General features: G+C 36.7%; 1 protein-coding gene across 1 annotated transcript; it reads left to right on the top strand.

Annotated features, from left to right (window-relative positions):
• Positions 1 to 526: 526 nt before the first annotated feature.
• LOC145779748 (orexin receptor type 2-like) lies at positions 527 to 20302 on the top strand. The gene is made up of 10 exons (XM_082591388.1): positions 527 to 746; positions 9851 to 10029; positions 11763 to 12015; positions 13412 to 13527; positions 16533 to 16685; positions 17043 to 17109; positions 17302 to 17444; positions 17948 to 18054; positions 18502 to 18620; positions 19978 to 20302. Exons 1-10 carry the CDS (start codon positions 527 to 529, stop codon positions 20136 to 20138), a joined length of 1518 nt encoding a protein of 505 aa, XP_082447514.1. The 3' UTR covers positions 20139 to 20302.
• Positions 20303 to 21196: the final 894 nt, after the last annotated feature.

Raw genomic sequence — 21196 nt, forward strand, 5'->3', positions numbered from 1 at the left:
TGTTTAAAAGAATACTGTGTGTTGTTTTTAACTTTGTATCATACAGTATTCATTATTGTAACATCATAGCATAACTTTGTACCATGTAAACATATCATCCCCCTGGTTTATATCTTTTGCTTTACTCCCGAAAAATCACAATCGTTGCCGTAATCGAAAGGTAAATCTATGTCGCAACCCAGAATCCAACCCGAACCTACCAACAGCAGAAGAAAAGACACTGGTCAATCAACCACATAGGTTGGCTCGCTGTAATCGAATGAAGTATGCGCCCTGCTGCGCAGAATGACAAACGCTGACAGTATTTTTTCTTTTTTTCTCGTGGAACTGACATATATCATCAGTACACGGCGGAAAACGGGTTGTTGTTGCATTGGCTAAGTGACCGTTTCATTGTAGGCTACTAAATAGACAAGAGATGTGATTTTTCTTTTTAGACGCGAGTAGCTAATTAACCCATCGTTGACTTTGGATAGTTTATAAGGTGGTGACTGCCCTATGCGTTATGCCAAACTTAAACAGCACAATGGATTTACCAGCTAAACCCGATTATGAAAGATATGAATTTGATTTCAACGAAACAGCTGAAAATTTATCCTTCGGAAATGACAGCCAGTATTCCGATAATTTCTACGAGTTTCAATTTGATTTGTGGGAACATTACTTGAAACCAGAAGCAAAAGAATGGTTGATTATGGTCTGTTACTTGATTGTTTTCATTGTGTCCCTTGTTGGAAATGGTTTAAGTGAGTTGTGTTTATGTTTGTAATTTGTACTGATAGTAGTTTTGTTCATAATTATACTGCACGTACTCAAGCTTATCTAAGTGTTTTAAATAGGCCATTTGATTTTTTTTTTCAAGTTGTAGTTTAAAGTAAGCGCAATTACAGTAGAAATTTATTTTAAGAAATTTGTTTTTAGTAGAAAATAAAGTAATTGATATCTTGTCGGAATTTTTAAAGATACTTTTTCAGAGTGTTTGCAGTAGGCCTATACTTATTTAATAGTAGGCTACTATGGAAACTTTTTGTATTCTTGAGAGTACTATTGTATATTTCAACAGTGTACTAAGCTTAAATTATCTGACTTAAATCATTATCTGACAACCCATTGAAAAATAAGCGTCACTCGTCTATAGTTATACGCGTATCAATCTATTTACCGCAATTGTCACTTCTGCCGAATGTCTTGCTGTCATGTAGCTACAAAAGCGGAAATGAAATCATGTCAAATGATTGAGTTGCCGAGGTTTTTTTGAAAGAAGCAAAACAGCATCTTTATTTTCACTTTTACCTATTACCTCGTTTTTTCTTCACTATTTAAAAAAATTGAATATTTGATATAATATGCTCAAGTTGTAAGCCACCCCTGGCAGCATGGACAATTGCGCTTTTGTTTTAGAACTGCAGAGAAAACTCTTATGTCAGTTCGATGCATGCAAAAACAATAAAGCGACATTAGTCATAATAATCCATCTTCTTGCAGGTTCGGTTCATTTGGGTGCGCTTTAAAAATGATGCAATTTAATGAGCAACTTGCATAACTACAACGTTAACTGAAGTTAAAATCATTTAATCTCCAAAAAAGCAGTTTAAATACAGTAGAATACATTATTTTCAAATTATGATTGACTTCTTAAAGGCTTGATAAATGTATGGAGTCTTATAGATGTGCGTTGCCATTTTGCAAACAAACACAATTGCACAAATCATAAGTTTTTGAACTGCTTTTCCACAGGTATTATTTGATATACTGTAGTAGGCTTTTTCAGCCTATTAGAAGTCGTTGCATTGAAGCTAGATATTACTAGGAATATGTGTGGTCAACATTGCTCATGTTTTAATAGGTAATATAATAATGATATAAAAATAATCAAGCAACTCAGCAATTTTGTTTGATCATTTATTTTAGTGCTGGAGTATCTTTGTTTTAGAAATCCTGAAAATACTCAAATAGCCTCTCAGTGTAGTCCAGTAAACCTTACAGTAGCTAATTAAGGAGTGGTAGACCTAGAAACATCCTTTCTTCACGGTTTCAAATAAAAACAGCGATTAAAATATCTTCAATCTTTAGTTTACTAAAATATTTTATCAGTTGAAAATTTGCATGTTATCCGGACTTCGTTCGACTTGTTTCAGAATGTTGTTCATGTCGATATGTAATCAGTGATCACTTAAAACTAACAACACAACAAAATAGAAACATTAATATTGAAAAATATATACCACTTGTTCGTTTTTAATTTGTTAAATTTTCATCAGGGTGAAAATAGCTCGCATTAAATATTTCAATTCTTGTAGGTTTTTTAGAGCATATTTCTTGAAACTACTGTAAACACGACAAGACAAACTCAAAACAGAATACAACGACTTGGTAAATTGAAGCCACTACAATTCAGCAATAATAAAAATGTGGTTTATTCGTTGTCGCTACCGTTGCGAAGTTTTTGTTTCTCGTTGCAAACAGCACTTTTATCAATTTGGTGTCGTGTTTACGATGCAGCCAATACGCCAAAGTCCCAGAAACTTGTTGGCTACTGATAGCATTCTTTCTTATGTAAACTAATAAGAATAAATCAGTATAATGGTGTTTTCAGCGGCCATAGCACAAATATGACACTGCACAAGCATTAATAAACACGTAGTTGCTAATCAGACTTAGCTGCTATAAAGTGGCAATAAACAAAGATGATATTGTGAGTGTTTTAAAGAAAAAAACACTCGTCTAATCTCTTAACGCATGGCAAATAAAATCGGTCGGTGACTTGTAAAAGTCTTTTAACCTCCTATCTCTTAACAGTCTTCGATTAAATTGTCGCGTGTGTTTCACTCATTGTAGCCTTTGTTTTGCGCAATTATTTTTTTAATCTGTCTGGATAGTTCTCCTCTGAACTTAATTCTCTACTTCAGTGGTTCCCAACCTGGGGTTCGCGGACCCCTTGGGGGTTAATGATTACCTTGATGAATTTTGGAAAAAAAATTGTTCTATATGCAGAGATAGAGCACCAGCTATGCTCGGGAACAAATCCGGATTTGCTGCTTTAGTAAAAAACAAAGCTCCTCGCGTGGTTGTTACCCATTGCTTCTTGCACTGGTACGCCTTAGCAGCAAAAACTTTACCAGCAAGTCTCAAAGAAATTCTGACGAATTGCGTGAAAGTTGTTAATTTTATCAAAAGCAGAGCTGTAAACCACTGTACTTTTAAAGCGCTCTGTCAAGAAGTAGGGTGAGAATACGAAGTACTTTTGTATCATTCTGAGGGACGTTGGTTATCTAGAGGAGAAGTTTTAAAACGACTGCAGAAGCTAAAAAATGAGGTATCAACTCTTTTGAAAGCAAAAGGAAGTCCCCTTTCAAAATTGTTTGAGAGTAAAAGTTTTCTATACGGCATGGCCTACTTAGCCGATATTTTCGGTCATATTAACAATGTTAATCGTGGCATTCAAGGACCAGGTGTGACAATAATTGATGCAGCTGAAAAACTGAAAGCGTTTTTAGCCAAGTAGCCGGTTTGGAAACGCAGATTGGAAGCAGGTAATTACGCTAACTTTTCAATGTTAGAAGATCTTATCTTGATGGATGAAACTCAAAGAGAATGTACTCTTTTGATCTCTATGAGAGAAAAATTTTGCGCACACTTGGAAACCCTGCAAATCTCATTTCAACGTTATTTTAATTCAGAACACCTGCCGCACGAAGTTGAAACATGGATTCGAATTCCTTTTTTTTTTGACTTGAGCAACATTAGTGATGACGATCTCAGTAAATATGACCTACTTGATTTGAGATCAAAAGAGTTATTACGCATTGAATTTCATTCAAAAACTGTGGAAGAAATTTGGTGCTCACAACTGCAAACCTACCTATTCTTGGCAAAGCAAGCTATTGTTACTTTGTTACGATTCATAACCACTTTCCTTTGCGAGGCAGGATTCTCAGCTCTTGTTACAATAAAAACTAAACATTAAATTTGCTTACGTTGAAAAAGTTTCGGCATGGCACTTTGGGTCACCTTAATATTCAAATACTGCTGACATTTCTTGAACAATTCATTCATTTTCTTATTTAAGCAACTGTTTAACCTGATATTTGCCGCAGGAGTTATAGCGGCAATGCAATATGACACAGTAGGCCTACAGTAGTTTAGTAGCATTATTATTACAATAGTCAATAGTATGTTAATTGAGTTTCAGGCAAAATATAGGTAAGGGTCCGCAGAATTAATAATTTGTCTAAAGGGGTCCGTGACAACAAAAAGGTTGGGAACCACTGCTCTACTTGATCCGTTGTACTGTGTAGACATTTTGAATGTGAGCAGGACAGGTAGTCTTTCAATGTTTAGATTAAACACTATTTGCCATGTTATACTGTGTTTCTCTAGTATTTTCTTATACAATGTATAAATATTTTTTCGTTTGAAAAGAACTATACTGTATGTATGGTCGAAAACGTTTGCTGAATTTTTGTGATGTTAAAATGTCGTATTGCTGCTGAGCTACGTCTGTTTATGACTTGTAAAAGCTACAAAACTATCTGCAGCTTGTAAAACTTGTTGTGCAATAAATATGTTCTGAGAACTTTTGCATTAGATCTCAAGCATTAAATCCGCAGGCTATTACTATTGACCAATCTGACATCTTTGACGCGGTTGGCCAGCACTGCTTGGTGAAAGTTTAACGCGAGTCTTATAAATAAGATTTCTTATTTAAACCACATTTGGACATATTTGGTTGAGCTATTCGGAACAAAATATGTTAATTATATTTCGACACTTTGCCTACTAGATTAAAATGCGTGGGATGTTTTTCAAATATTACCTCATAATTAATACTACGCTTGAATGATTGAAACAAGTATTTCGATACTGTTCTGAAGCAAAAAGAAGTTTTTTGAATTTATTTTTTGTTAAAAATACCGCTTTGTCCCCTTTTGGTTAAGTTTTGTATTGGCTAAAAAAGATTGTTTTGGACAGCCCTAACATTTAATTTAAGCCAATCGTCTCAAATTGTTCGTAGAACAGCATTATTCATATTACAAAATTTTAGAAATAAATTTATACTATTATAAAATGTTATTTTTCTATATATGGTCAATGCATTTATCATGAATTGCATTGCAATAACATGGTAAAGAAATTTATCCAATTTTCGAAAAGTGCAGTGAAGATTTGTTAAATAAATAGATCTCTTACTCGACTGCTTGATTAACTTGCAGGCTTGTTATCAGATCTTTGCGATGACAAACACGGACCAACACCAACTTTCATATCTGTCAGTGCCAATTGTCAATTTAGGTATAATGGAATTTCACTTCCATTGGCTAAAAGAACTTTTCGTGACGTCATAAAAAATCCAATTACTGCGGCTTTTCAACAAATGCTGTGCAGAATACCAGAATTAATAAAAATTCCATTTACGCTTCATATGTTTTAAGATGTTATTCAAAAATTGCGATTGTTCATACTTATTTAGATTTCCTTTGATAAGACTGCTACTCAAAACGACTTTGAAAAGTTTGGAATTTTATTCAATACCAAGTTGCTTTTTGAAATTTTCATACTGGCCATCAGGGTGGCCTATTACTAAAATATTTTTCTGTTTTCACAAATTTTGTTGGCTACTCAGCTAGCACATTTGGTCCTTTGTACATTGATTCAACGTCTGGAAACGTTGGTTGCTTTTACATTGATTTAACTTCTACAAACGTAGAATCAATGCAAATCAACTGACTTTGCTAATTGAGGACAAACTCTATCCGTTGTGACAAACTGTTCTTGGGCGCAACATCTACAAATGTTAAAACATTGTAAAAGGATGAATTTTTTTACCAGACACATCGCTCCATAAAACCACAAATCGTCGCGCCTTTTCGCTTTTTCGGATAACAGATTAATTAAAAGTGTAAACTCTCAACTTCATTACATCAGTTAGAGTTTTACTGCATGGGACAGTAAGCAACATTGCTTGCATTTTTCAATTGTATTTCTAATTGGTTTCTGCGGTTAAAGAAATGAACAAAGAAAAAATTTAATTGACGTTCAGTTAATTTGTGTTAATTAAATACTAACGCTTTTTTTTCCATTAAAATGCTTTTGTTTCAGATAAACTCATAGAAAATGTAACCCCACCAGAGTGCCTTAGTTGAAGGAGGCCAAACGACAGCAAAATCCGTAATTTTTACACTGATTCAACGCATGCAGACGTTGAATCAATGTAAAAATTACGAATTTTGCTTCTAGATGGGCAAGAGGGGCCAGCTGCTGTTCCCGTCGCAATATCCGTGTCCAAATTGATTTTTTTTTAAACAATAAGTACCGTATTATGCTTGTGGCTCACACCTGCTCAATCGGTTCATTTTACATTGATTTTACATTTATGTCTGCAGACTTTGAATCAAGATAAAAACGACTGATTTACTCTCTGGATGGTCATCAGAACATAAAAAGTAACATTATCCTTTGAAGTTGAAAACTTTCACCATGTTGCTGGTCAATCTACCGGTTGATTGGTGATTGCTTGATGCTGAGCCTCAATCCAATAAAACCATGGCAAACTATCGAAACCCAGACAGCAAAATTTGTCATTCTCATAAAAATTTTACGTCTGCATACGTTGTAAAAAGTGTAATAATGTCAAATTTTGCAGCCTGGAAAGGGAACTATGCATAACACAACAGGTTATGTTTGTATTGATGTTTAGGTTAATTAGGAACAATGTTTATCACGTTTTTCAGTTGCAATTTCACAGTGAAACATAGCCCACGATTGCATCATCGCTACCAAATTCAATTCCTAGCAAAACAAAACACTATTGCGATGCAAACGCTTGTCCAGAACAATTGATAAGGACCTTTTAGCAAAGCATTACAATGGCAGTACAAACTAATGCACTTACTTGCGGTCGACTTGACCTTTCACATGACTTGCAAATAGCACATTGCCATTGCGCTGATTTAATGCATGGTCTTTCACATGCGCTAAAACATTAGCACCAATATATATTTGAACTCTTTACGCCATAAAATGTTTTCTTTCATTAGTTCTCCTGAAATTACAGCTCTTCTGAGCTAAATGAAAAGCTACTTCACCCATGCATAAGTAGTCAAGCATACCTTAATGGATATTAGGGATCACTCAAATTCAACAAGCCTACATTATCTTGTACTGTATATTAAGAATAGTTTGCACATACTATAAGTGTTTTGCGACCAATACATTAAATACGTTCTGTATTTCAGTTTGATAATTTTCACATTCTGTCTCTGTCCAATAAGAGATTAAAATAATTAAATTACGTCTTTTAGACTTGGAAACCTTTGTATTTAGTAGGTAGGTTGGCAGGGGCGCGGGAAGTAGGGGTGCTCAAGGGGCTGCAGCCCCCCCTACAGCCAATTCAGCCCCCCCTGGAATTTTTGATAATTGCTTCAGCCCCCCCCCCTAGAAAATTCTGACATTTAAGGTGCAGTACAGAACGTTGTAAAGGACGTGAGGCTTATTGCCGATGCCTTAAACTTCGTGCAAATTGTTGCAGTTGTAATTCGTGAATCGTCTAACTCTAAATGTAAATCTTTATTCATCTCGCTTTTTGGTTCCTATGAAGTTGCCTGCAATTTGCTGGGTTTGTGTCCTACTCGTTGGTGCGTTCGTGCTTCTGTCCTCGCTCGTGTTGTTAAGTGCTACCCTACCCTGTTGCAATGTCTTACTGACATGACAGAAGATAGTGCAATAAGAGGAGACAAACATAAAGATATTCGGCTTGGTAAAACAAGCACGCACGACGAGACTTTATCTTGCAATTACCTGAAGCGGTGAAGTTTTTCAGCCTGCAGAAGCCGTCGCAAGATAGCTTCAAAACAAGAAGATCTCTGCTTCTTCAGCTCGGAATCCATCACCATTCTCCTCGAACGGATCAAAAATCTCAGAAACGATGAATCCGTTTCCAAGCTTATGGAAGCAGCGAACGTCTTTGCGTCTGCCAATGGCCTAAAGACGTCATTAGAGATTTCGAAACACAGAAGAATCGGATGCTTTGTCGTCGTCGGCTGGAGAAGGAGCGTGGAAACGGAAATACATCAAAGCCCTTGATTTGGTTCAAGCTGAGCTTGATCGAAGATTTGACCAGGCGGATTTGCTTACAGCAGCCAACAGAGAAGGCCCTTCTGAGCTGTGCAAACGGTGAGGAAAGATCTGATACTGAGATCAGCTTACCCGATGCCATCAGAAAAGATCGCCTAAAAACGGAACTTACCTTGCTCAGCGATGTTGTAAAATATGGAAAAACCGCAAATTCGTTCAAAAGGTTGCTGAGATACTATCGCAACTACAGTAAACCCTCAAACACTAGATCTTTCCAAAAAAATGCAAAAATTCGTGGAGCTCTGCCTTCCAGTTTCTGCTGCACCATCAGAACGTTCTTTTTCAGCTCTAAGACGCCTGAAGACGTGCTTGACAAAAACTCTATGACTCTATGACAAAAAAATACTTACTCATCTTGCGTTGATGCATGTCCACCAAAACATTTTGGACACTGTCGATGTCAAAGAACTCATGACACAATTCATAGAGAAAACACCTGAGCGAAAAGCAATCTTCGGAAGCGTGTGAGAACCAATTTCCACAAACTGTCGTTTTGATATCACTTTCTAATTTGTTCGTTTTCATTTTAATTTCCTAAACAGCTGCTTTGTTGTTGCCGTTCTTCATTGGTCACAATTTACAATGTGTGTGTTTTGGCGTCGTTTTTTTTTTTTACACAGGAGGGAAGCGAATCGTTACTACCAATTTTGAATGATCTCCCACACAAAGGGGGTCTGGGGGGCGAAGCCCCGCAGAAGCTGTCAGCACTACGACAGCTTCAGCCCCCCCCTAGAGAAAAATAGTTCCCGCACCACTGTAGGTTGGTTTTGAATCTTCATTCTGGGAATGACAAAGCCTTTGATAGATTGTTCCTGGTAGTTTCGCATACTTGTAGAAGAAGCTTTGAACCAATAACGCAGGGCCGGTTACCGAGATTGACAAACTAAAGTTTCCGATTGTTGTAATGTTGTTTCTGGAGAATTATTTCCAGGGATATCTAGAGAAGGGGATATGAAGGCTTTTAATACGTCTGACAATAGAAGGGCTTCTGTTTATCGTAAATAATCTCTGTTTACCGTAAACTGACAATCGGCACTGTTAGTAGTTTAATAACTCTTGTTATGATAACCTGCATTGCGCTATCAGTATCAAGCCTGGATACTCACTGCACGCTCATGGTTACTTGTTAATTCAACTACCCGTTTATTTGCTTTAAATCTGGCCTACTGCAAAGACTTTGTTAAAAAAAGCAGCTAACTTGTAACTTTTCAACTGTCTTTCTAAACAAGTATTCTTTAAATATGCTCTATGTAACATTTACTAACTGTCATCTGTAGCTGACTGTACCAGTTGCACAACAAAACTTTCTGCAATTGTGAAAAGAACTGCATGTTTTACGCACTACAAACTACCGCCCTGGTAGTGTCATAAGAATAAGGCAATCGCTGTGAGCCTTCGCATCCCCTTCTTTAGATATCCCTGATTATTTCATTCACTCGATGTCGCTGAATGGAAAACAGTCCTGAAAAGCGTTGCTCAAGCGCACCCTCCAAGAGCCAAACCAGGGCTGCATGATCTTGAGTCGGGCGCGTAACCACTGAGCTAACGGGGCGGACAAAAGTATGTCGGTCTCAAACACGCTTTAACGTTCCCGTTTTGTCGCTTTTACCTTTTTCCAGACCCCTGCTATGTTATGGCAAGTAATTTTTGTTGCTTTGAGGGTCGGAAGCAAACATGAAATTGAACTAAAACTAAATCATCTCATCGTTGCTTTCAGTCGTAACCTACGTTCTGAGGAGAAAGAATCTTCAAACCACAGTGAATTGTTATATGCTCAATCTAGCCTTAGCTGACACCCTTGTCACAATAATAGTCCTCCCTACAACGGTGGCAGTTGATGTTTTCGAAACTTGGCCGTTTGGAAGGGCAATGTGCAAATTTACTCCCTATCTTCAAGTAAGGGATGTTATTGTTATGTTGTGCGTTGTGTTGTTATTGCTTTAAAGTTCTGACCTTTTAGTTTCTGACATTTTAGATAAATATTAAACTAGGCTTAGACATATTCACAACTTATGTCTATAGTCCTATAGATATGTGGTTTCCTTTTACTTATCTTATGTGAATTTTCTTTGAAATTGATCACTTGTTCCTAAAGTTTACGTTGAAGCATCGTATAAAGTTATGCAACGATACAACTAAGGTCAAAACTTGCGATTTAATCGACTTCAAAATATTCGCTTCGTGTTGACGTGAAATTGTATCTGACCTTTGCCAAATCATTGTCATCAATTGATGATTTGAGCTTGTTTTGACTGATAGCACAGTGCCCATTGAAGAGGTTGTTTATTGCAATTGTCGTCCTTATTTAGTAGCCTGCAGTTGAAACGTGTCTACTCAAATCATTTCAAAATAGCGTCATTGGTTTAAAAGCAAAAAAAAAATTGTTATTTTTTCTTTTATTGATTTGATGTCACAAAAGTTCAATAATCGCTGTAAGAAGAAAAGCAAAGAAGCCTATATGTGAAGATGTGAGATTATGTCTTTGTACGACACATCTTCATGCTCTCGTTCGGTCCTCAACTGGCGTTCTTTCAAGCGTCGTGAATCGTTCCCACCACTTGTCCCAGCCAAATTTTCCTGCCAAATATGCTTTTAAAGTTTTCTGTTACGTCTAAGCTGCAGCACACACGAAAATTAATGCGTGATAGGCAACAGTGAAAATTGCAGTAAGCCTGCCCATAACGTTAGACTTCCATTTAGCCATTCTGACAATGACGTATTGCCTTGATGGTCACAGCAGCATAACATAGAAATTTTATGTATGACATCAAGTCTCAATTAAAATAACATGAAAGAAGCATCTAATTGTATAGGCATGGGAAAACTATTGAGCAATAGAGCAAAAAAAAGTTACAAGACTTGATAACTGAGTCAGATTTCTGTAAAGCGCAGTTTATTCATTTTAACGTACTGTAGACAAGAGAGAAAATAAGACAAAAGGCAAAGGGATCACCTGAAATTTATCACAATCATAAACAGTTTTATTTAGTTTATCATAGCTTGCTTAAAAAATGATTTTATCATTTGAAAAGTATATAATTTCGTAGCTGATGAAGTGTCTATGTAGTTGTTATGAATATTTTGGTGGCTTCAAATAGCCCTACAGTAATTGCAAACAGGTTCAATGGCTTTTTATACCAACACAGCAGATTGCCAAACTTTGTTTTACAATGTACTTTGTCTTTACTTAGCTATGTAACTAGGGCTCTGGAGTCGGAGGGATTTTGGCGTGTCCGGAGTCGGAGGCGTTAAAGAAAAGCCGACTCCGCTTGATACAAAGCGATGAACAATAAAAATTTTGTTTGTAATTGTTTTTTTTTTACAATTGCTGTGGTTTGTCCTCCGCATTGCGCTGTAAACCTTTGACAGAAAATAGAAGTGTTTGTTTTTGTGAAAGTCGTCGTTTCAATTTCGTTCACAACTTTTTTAAGTGAAGTAAAATTTGGCAACTCTCAAAATTCTGGAAACAGTGAAGCCAGAATTGGCCACCTATAAATCGAGGAGTCGAAATCGTATATTTTTAGCCCGACTCCACAGCCCTGGTTGTAACTGAAATAAAACTTCGTTTGAGAAACTTGTAATCGAAACACTTGTCACCAAAAATCATTTGCATTTTGGGTATTTTACAGATGATGGTAACATCAGTATCAGCTTTGTCTCTAGGAGCAATTGCCATCAACCGCTGGTATGTGGTATGCCATCCCTTGAAAGTATCGAAAATAAAAAACGCAAGGAAATCAGCAGTGATAGGGATGTCTGTTATTTGGGTGTTTAGTTCGGCAACCCTGTGCCCGGTTGCTGTTGTCAGTGAACTTTCCAGTGATTACGACGACACAGTACCTGAGCTAGAAAATATTAAATCTTGTACTGAAGTATGGGAATGTAAGTTTGCATTTTCAATTTTTTTTCTTTTTGATTAGCTAAAATGTAGGAGTGGCTGTAAACAATACTTATAGTTTCATGGCCTAGACTGCTCAAATTTATAAATTTAAAAGGATTAAAATAATAAAATATGTCGATGTTGCATAAGTTTAGAAGAAAATTTTCCCTAATTAAACAGCTATTTCGAGAATAATTTTATTATGCTGAAGCACTAGAACCACCACTGTTCAAAATAACAAAATCATTGCTCCCAGATATCGTTTACTTTTCGTAGTTGTTTTGTGTATAGAATTTACGGTACCCGGTCATTTGGTCGACAGGACGTTTGGTCGACAGACATTTGGTCGACAGGACGTTTGGTCGACAGGACGTTAGGTCCACAGAACGATCTATTTTAGGGTTAGGGTTAGTTAACTAACCATAACCCTAATCTAACCCTGACTCTAACCCTAACCCAAAAATGAATCGTTCTGTCGACCTAACGTCCTGTCGACCAAACGTCCTGTCGACCAAACGTCCTGTCGACCAAATGTCTGTCGACCAAACGACCGTGCACCGAATTTACCACATAGCTGATAGCATTGTAATCTGTTCAATTATTTTCTTAGCAACTAGCTCTCAGTTGCTTCTTTACGTAAAATATTTTTGTCAAATTTATCGATTGCTCATTCATTTTCATACCACAGAAGTAGGCCTAGTAGGCTACCTCTTGATTTACGAATGCCTAGGCAAAAAATGCAGTAGACTGACATCTCAGCGATTTGTTCATTGTGCGGTCGTTAGCAAGTGTCCCATGTGAAAATGCTGCTTGAAGTTACATCAAACGAAGAATTGCAGCCAATATTAGTTTCAATACTCGAACATATTTCCGTTTGATTGTAATATGATGTCTTGGTGTCATAAGTGAAAAACTACCATTTGCCAATCTTTTACCAATACGAAAACCGATAGAAACAAGTTTGATTTCTATTGCTCGAGATCTTCATTTTGCACACAAATGTCAAGTTCTTCATTTGCTGCGCTGATTCTCAAAGACGCTTGAAATACAGTACTGTACAAACAGCCTAATACAGTGGGGCTGAAAATATGAAAGTATTTATCATGCATGATCTAGTTTACTTTAATTTGTGAGAATGTAACAAACGATGTAAACATAACCACGTTTGCTAGTTGGGACAAACTCTAGACTTCAGTTCCTTGCCATAACTGCAGCAGTTGATAAACTGCATCAAGGTGACCAAAGACAGACTGAAAGGCGATATTGCCGAATCTCGATCGTGCTTTTGTGTCAAATTTTATGAATAAAAAAATACAACCAAGTTCTAATCTAAAACATCCAAGTCTGTAAACCATCAATTAATTCCATTGTATATAGGTAACACTTTTTTATTTTTAGCACATCAAAGAAAGGCAGCATTCCATTTATACTACGTCATCATGTGCTATCTTAGTCCTCTGATAGTGTTAGCCGCCACATACACAATGGTGTTTCGGAGGCTTCGAACAGCTGAGGTAGGTGTAAAATTAACTTGCAAACATACAGGAATACTTTATATTTGATGGAACCTACTGATTCTAACACATAATAATGTACGTTTTGTTCCTCGGCAGCCGTTTGCACTTTATAAAATAGTTTTGTGTGCTCTTGTATTGACTGCAGACTTAGCTACCACAAGCAGTAGCGTAGCCAGGAATTTTGAAAGGGGGGGAGGTTTGACGACTCAGCGGCGGGGGGTCTGGGGGGCTTCCCCTAAAAAAATTTGAAAAATTGTTTTGAATTTGGTGCATTCTGAGAGCATTTCCAACAAAATTGTGGGTATGAATAATCCTGTAAAATGGTGCTGTCCGGTGGCATAGCAAAAGGATAAGATCATGTTTTCTTCGGCATTTTTCGGAAATAATGCTAAGTTTCTATGTTTTCTTGTTGCTAGTTCATGGCTGAGATGTTTGAATATTTGGTATTGGCAAAACTCGCTCTTTTAATGCAGTTTTGTTTAAAATTAGGCAATTTTTTTTTAGACTGAAAGCATCATTCTCAAGCATAAAGAGACTGAAAGCATCATTCTCAATATCGTGACGTCACACGCGTGCCAAAGGGGGGGGAGGTTGTAACCCCCCCTCCTTGGCTACGCCACTGACCACAAGATATTAAAAAAGGATAACCGGCTTTATTTCCGACCTTTTATCAGTCAGCACGACTAAAGGGGGTCAAAACAGAACTTCTCAATAATTTAGTTGTGCTGACGGTACCCGGACATTTTGCCGAAAGGACATTTTGCCGAAAGACATTTTGCCGAAGGGACAATTTGCCGAAAGACATTTTGCTGAATAAACTCCTTTTTGTGTTATATGTATCGATATTCTCCGCAGTGTGTTTTAGTCTATCGTTCACAACCTTAGTCCTTTCGGCAATTAGTCCATCGGCAAAATGTCTTTCGGCAAAATGTCCTTTCGGCAAATTGTCTTTCGGCAAAATGTCTTTCGGCAAAATGTCCGTGCACGGTGCTGACTGACGAAACGTCGGAAATAAGGATTGTTGCCCTATTACTTGTAACATTTTGTGGTAACCTAGTCTGCAATCACAAGAAAAACGCAAGAAAAATATTTTATATTAAATGCCTAGTGAGCAGTCTTATTTCTGAATTTAAATACTTTACAATTTTTGAAGCCTCGGTTCAATTACAAACAAGTCAGTGGATCCTTGGATAACTTGTGATTTTTCGCTACAGCAATAACTTAGAACAACGGTCCGAGACACGTCATCGTTTACTTTATTAGAAATATTACCTTAATAGAAAATAAATAATTTAAAGTAAAATTAATAAAGTCACAACGAAGCTGCAAAATGTTTTATTGAAGGTCTAGGCTAGGTCAATGGGAAGAAGCAGATTAAATTAATAATTACCACGAAGCAATTATTATCGACTTCATTAGTCTTAATTTTGTTAGCCAATGTCAACAAATGCAGATAAAAATCTTCAAAGTGACATCACACTGGAGCAGCTATCTTACATGACACAAGCACTTTATTAAATTCTTTTCACTGCCATAGTCATCATAAAGGTGGCGATATATAGTAAATGAATTGACTAAGCAAAAAAATAGAAATGCTAAGTTAACAAACAAAAAAAATGCTAAAAATTGAATGAGGCTGTGTACCAGGCATTTCGATAAATAACATAATGCGTTCTACTGGTGCAAATTAAGCTAAACTATCACAAAATGTATAAAGTGACAATCTGCTTTTATTCCGACGTTTCGTCAATCAGACACGACTAACTTCTTCAGGGGGCTAGACCAGGTAGTGACTACCTGTCTTTTTCCATGCTAGACAGGTAGTCACTACCTGGTCTAGCCCCCTGAAGAAGTCAGTCGTGTCTGATTGACGAAACGTCGGAATAAAAGCATATTGTCACTTTATACATCGTCTGATCATCATCATTACGAGCCGTCTCCGATCCGAAGGTTGGCTGTCATTTTCTTCCACAAGTCACCTTCTTCCGCTACTTTTTTTGTTTCTCCAATGCTTGACAAATCAGCCCACTGTATTACGTCATCTCCCCATGTTCGTCTCCTTCTTCCCCTGCACTTCTTTCCTTCCACCATACCTTCAATAACCAATTGATGTGTGACAGTTAAGCTTAATTTGCACCAGTAGAACGCATCATGTTATTTAAACAAAAAAATAGTGCAGCAGGCGGTTGACTTGCCCACTGAATGACCGAAGCTAATAAAAGTTGCTCTTTTTGCATCATTTTAACGTGACTGGACGTTGAAACGACGCAAAAAATACAATTTTGCTCCTTGAAATTATGCTTTCCTAGGCCAATAGAAAATTATCCTGTAAAGCTGTCTCCATCTCAAATAGAAAAATCCATCACTTGTACATTTATTTAACCTCTGCAGATGATTGCGGATTTTGCTGTCTGGGGTGAGTCGCGGTATCATCACTGCCTCGCTTTGCGCATTAATTCCGCATTCTAACTCCGAATTCGTAATAAACTATTCGACAGTGCAAACGCATATCCTTGATGGAGTAGTTCCGTGTGGGATTTTTACCGATTAACCGATATTGCAGCTTCAATTAGTTATGATAGCATAACACCACAAGTGTAAACACACATTCACAGTTGATCAATCATCGTTTGGATTAAGCCGTGATCGTGCAATAATATTCCGGGTGCAGTTGATATTGATTGCGCGAAGAAAAAAAAAGTTGATATTCCCATCTGACACCAATTGCCAAGCAACACAAATCTACAAACGAAGCCACTTTCTTGCAAGTAATTTTGTATTAACAAATTAAACTCTCCCAGCATTTCTAATCAGTCAAAAAACTAACTTGAAAAACAATGCAAGCTATTGTTCATACAGTAAACAAGTATTTGAAAATGTATTGTTTTCTACGTTGATTCAACGCCTCAATACAGACGTTAAATCAATAAAGAAGGACATTTTGTTCTGCTGGGATGGGCATACTGTCCTGCACTTGTAATAGAGTTTGTTTTTGTTTTTAGATTCCTGGCCATTGTACAACGGTGAGGTATCGCCGAGAGTGTCATTGTAATAATACGAGGAAAGGACAAACTTATGTGCCCCCTACGTCACCAATTTCAATCTCATCACCACCAGAGTCGCCCAAGTCCCCACCAAATGCCCGACAGGAACAAGTGAGGGATTGTTTTCAAAATCATTTGTTAAAATCAGGCAATTATCGTGATGACGGTCTGTGGGTGTATTCGTTTTTCGTCGAAGAGTAGAACTGTTTTTACTTCTTACCATGATGCAGCCTATTTATGAATAATGCAGAAATAGATACCGTATTGATTTTTTTTTTTTAAAAGGAATAGTTTTGCAAGGGGCATTAAAAACTGAAACTTTTCTAGCAAACAACCGAACTTAACAAACGCCGAGAAGTCTATGATGTGCTGATGGTATTTTTAATTTTTTATAAAATAGTGTGTGTGTTTCAAAAGGTTTTCACTCACAGTTAACTAATATTGAAATGCAATGTATTGTTTAAATAGAAAGCCTTTTGGCGTCAACAAGATGGTCAGCCAGGGTTAAACAATTCATCTTTTCCCTCCATGGACGGTACGTATTGCTCTTAATTGAAAAAAGTTTCAAATGATTGAAAATTAATACATTTATAAAAAAAAATTAAAGTGCAGATGAAAATTTTCAAGGCTTATTACAAAATAATTGTAGACTTCTTATACGAATCCTTAATAAGCACGATAAATTTTCCATTTTGATTAAAAAATAAATATATTTTTTTTACGTTAGATGAAAATCAACCTTTAAATGAAAAGATTGAGGAAAAGGTTCAACCAAAAATCCGATTTACAAGAAAAATAAGGAAGAGCTTGTCTTTAATATCTTTCAAGAAGCCAAATAAAGATGGAATCTGCCGAAGATGTTCGGCAATGGTAATGCTAGCAGATTATTGTAACTTTCACATATTTCTTGATTAGCCATTCAGGTGTGGATGTAATAATATTGTAAAATTATTAATTCTGTAATTAAAATTACCTCGTCGTTAATTAAAAACTTGTGGATAAAATTCTAAAATTCTGATAAAAATATTTGAGCAAATGAAATGGTGGTAGAAGTTCAAAAACCCACTGAATGTTTCAAAATTATGAAAATACGTATCTTTACCAGATGTAAAACACCTTGATTAGAGCTGACAGAGCAATGGTTTTCGTATAGGATATCTAAGTATCAAGTTGCAGTTTTTGAAACATTTTGAAAAATAACTTCTACAGTATTCGCTCAAGTCAAACTTGCTGGAACCAATGGGCCACAATACAGCGCTGAAAACTCAGGTTTGTCTCCACCAAGCATCACCTTGTCTACGGGTTTACAAACCGGCACAAATTTAGTAAGACCTGCTTCTGTTCACAGGTTTACATTATTCTATTTCTCGCAGAGACTTTTGCTACAAACCCGGAGAAAAAGTGCAAGGATGCAAGTGACTCTCATAGTTGTGTTTGGAGTTTGTTATGCTCCTGCAATCATTTTGGACTTGTTGAGGAAGTAAGCTTCGCATAATGCGTTGGTCTAAGGCCGTTTGATACGCTGTGTCATTAAGAGGCAGTATTCAGGCAGGGGCATAGACAGTAGGCAAAGGGGGAAATTGCCTTCCTCCCTCTCAAAAATAGCTTTGTATATGCAACTCGCCAACAGACTTTTAAGCTGTTGGAAAGATAAGTATATCTGGAAGCACTTTAACCTCCACTTATCAGAAACTGCAGCCTAGTTGGTCATCTCGTAATTTTATCAATCCTTATTTTGGTGGTAATAAATGGTATTTGTACTCTCAGCTGTGGCCTATGATCTAAAGGCTTAACACAAACACCTTTACACATAAAGTGCTGTTGTCTTAGTTGAGAAGCATGGGAAAAGAAGTAAATAAGCAATTGGCAAAACATACCAACTTTAGTTTGTAGGTGCGAAAGATAACCGGATGTTATTCATTTTTAGTGTGTTTTCGTGTTCCATCTTTGACGCTCGTGAGACAAACTATTTTGGATTTGCTGTGGCTCATCTCATTGTGTACATCAACAGCGCGGTTAATCCAATCATCTACAACTTCTTCAGCAGTGAGTTGTTTACGGTCGGTAGGCTATAACATACTTTTTCTTTGCATTCAATCCGGTTTAGAAGTAATTCTGATAGTGATTTGTATAAATAATGTGGTGTGCAAAACGTATGTATCAAAACCTCTAAATTCATTAGCAGACATGGACACCAACAGCTGTTCCTATGACAATGGAAAAATATTTCTCGGATTTTTTTTACACTTTTTGTGAGGTTTCTGATCTGTTTCTTCATTGCATTCTGCCCAAGACATCTTCCGCATCCTATCTTAAACGTCAATTTTAAGTAATTTTACCACCTTTGTTTGGTGTTTATCTATTTGTTTACTTAGGTCTCTCGACAGTCGAGTGTAGCAAGAACTCAGCGATAGACACGTGTTTCGCCCATGAGGCTGGGCTCATCAGTACCGCACCACTAGTTCTTGCCGTCATTAAATACTTCTTACTATCTCAAGTTAGAATCGTTGACAGGAGAGTCAAAAGATGTAATTTTGGACCCGGCCCCGGAATTATATTTGAGGCCCCGGGACCTTTCCAGAAGGGCCTGGAGAGAAGAAAACGTGATGTTCATTTTCCGGAGTCCTTTTGTTTTCTTTAAAAATGTATTGTTTGGAAGACCCGAGCCTCTTGTTAGTACCAGTGCCAAATTATCTTTCCAACGATTCTGATCACAGAGAGTGCATTGCATTGTATATCAGAATAAAGACATTAGGGGCAGAATTTTGGAAAATTAAGCGACGTTATAAAATGTTTAAAGTTATAGGCTCTCTTCCAACAGTGACCTGAACGGTTACGTCACCTACAGGGAAGTAGGCACGTAGCCTAAACATAAAAAGTTCTGCAAAAGCAATGAAACATCAAACTAATCAGAAGTTACCGAAACAGCGTTTCAACCAATCAGAAGTTGCAGGTGGAACAAGGAAAACACGCAAACATTTCTGATAGAATGTAAATTAAATCAATGTTCGCCGTCGCAGCTTGGCGTAGAGGGTTAGAGAAGTAGTAGGTATTTCGATGACGTGGGTTCGATTCCCACTCTTGCCATTACTCTTTTTTTCTTCTATAATTACCAAACAAAAGTTCAAAGCAAGAAACAACTCTCTGGCTGAGTGCTAGAAGGGTCACAATTGGACGGTAGCCACTTAAACATGTTGTGATTGGTTAGCGGTGTTGTTGGATTCATTGGGATCTTACTGGGAATTGACTTGTGTGACTACCCTTGCAGGAAGATTCTGACAATGTGTCTCATACAAAAAGACCGTTCTATTATTGGAAATGATGATTGTTGTGTTTACATATATTATAAATTTGATCATCTGTAAAATAATTTTTTTTTTAACGCTTTTGATTTTATGTTCAGGTCAATTTCGTAAGGAATTCCGTAAGACTTTCAGCTGTTTCTTCAATCGTGATTTGAAAAGACGAATATCTGGTTTTTCGTCGTCTTACATTCTTTCGAAGTGGGACCAACAGACACGTAGGGAAACCCTTCAAACCACTCCAAGAATGTCGGAAAGTTGAAATTTTATGCTGTTGATGAGTTACTCTTACTGCGATCTTTGAAGCTGCTTTCAATCTTTACAAGTGTTCAAAAACAAAGACAAGGAAATAATGCCTTCAAATATAAGCTATAAATACCATATATGACATCATTGTTATTTTGTTTGAGATAGACTAATTAAAGCTAATGTAAAATAGTGTAATTTTGTTTTATGGCACGCAGAAAAACCTCAAAGTTGTTTAATGAAAATATGGTTACACTGCGTGAGGTTAAAAGCATGTTTTGAATTATTGAATTTAAGTTAAATTGAATGTAACGACAAGAAAGAAACAATCGTCCATGTTCCATTGCAATATAGCCCGTATTAAGAATACCTGGTCTAGTTATTCATACGGGCCATCAATGCCTGGTTCAGGCAAGGCAATGGAAGAAAAAAATACGAATCTATTTTGTGAAACTCGAGGTCAATAACAGTGATGTACCTTCAATTTCGGGCAAGGAAAAGCGTAGCAAAAAAGGGGGAGAGGGGTGCAAAATAAAAGCATGTGTAGATTCACTTTACTTGCCAGTTGTCGATGCAATTCTCTTCTACCTCCCTTTTTGGTTATACCTGATGTTGATGGTAATAACGTTTTGGTTAAAACAATTTTTTTTTCAGATTTTAAAAACAAAAAGTTAATTTTTTTAATGATTTTGAAGCCCTAAAATAACTTTTCCCATATTATTGTTATGTTATTGTTTTGTACTCCTGCAACGCAAAGGTGTTTTAGTGATTACACTGTTTTTTTGTTTGCGTCATATTTGCGATGTAACTACATTATTCCTCTGTCTTTTTCCTGCTTCTTTAAGTACGAAACGTGAAAATAAAAAAAAAATGAAAAAATCTTCTTACAGAAAAAAAAAATTTGAATATGCTTTTTTCTTAAAAACTCATTCGGTATAATTTTTGAAGTACTTGTTATGTCTCGACTTGGAATCGAACCAAGCATCGCTAACTGACAATAACCAATTGCCGACTGACCTCGCAAACACAGAAGTGGATATTTTGGGAGTATTGTCAAAATCGATATTTCGAAAC

The sequence above is a fragment of the Aplidium turbinatum genome, chromosome 11, assembly GCF_918807975.1.
Source record: "Aplidium turbinatum chromosome 11, kaAplTurb1.1, whole genome shotgun sequence".
In the NCBI taxonomy this organism is placed as follows: Eukaryota; Metazoa; Chordata; class Ascidiacea; order Aplousobranchia; family Polyclinidae; genus Aplidium; species Aplidium turbinatum.

What these genes read in the sequence shown, in the direction of transcription:
- LOC145779748 (XM_082591388.1), top strand. Translation starts at nt 527, where the DNA reads ATGGATTTACCAGCTAAACCCGATTATGAAAGATATGAATTTGATTTC. An exon ending in AATTTACTCCCTATCTTCAA is followed by an intron (nt 10,030 to 11,762) that starts GTAAGGGATGTT and finishes GGTATTTTACAG; the next exon opens with ATGATGGTAACATCAGTATC. An exon ending in CATCTACAACTTCTTCAGCA is followed by an intron (nt 18,621 to 19,977) that starts GTGAGTTGTTTA and finishes TTTTATGTTCAG; the next exon opens with GTCAATTTCGTAAGGAATTC.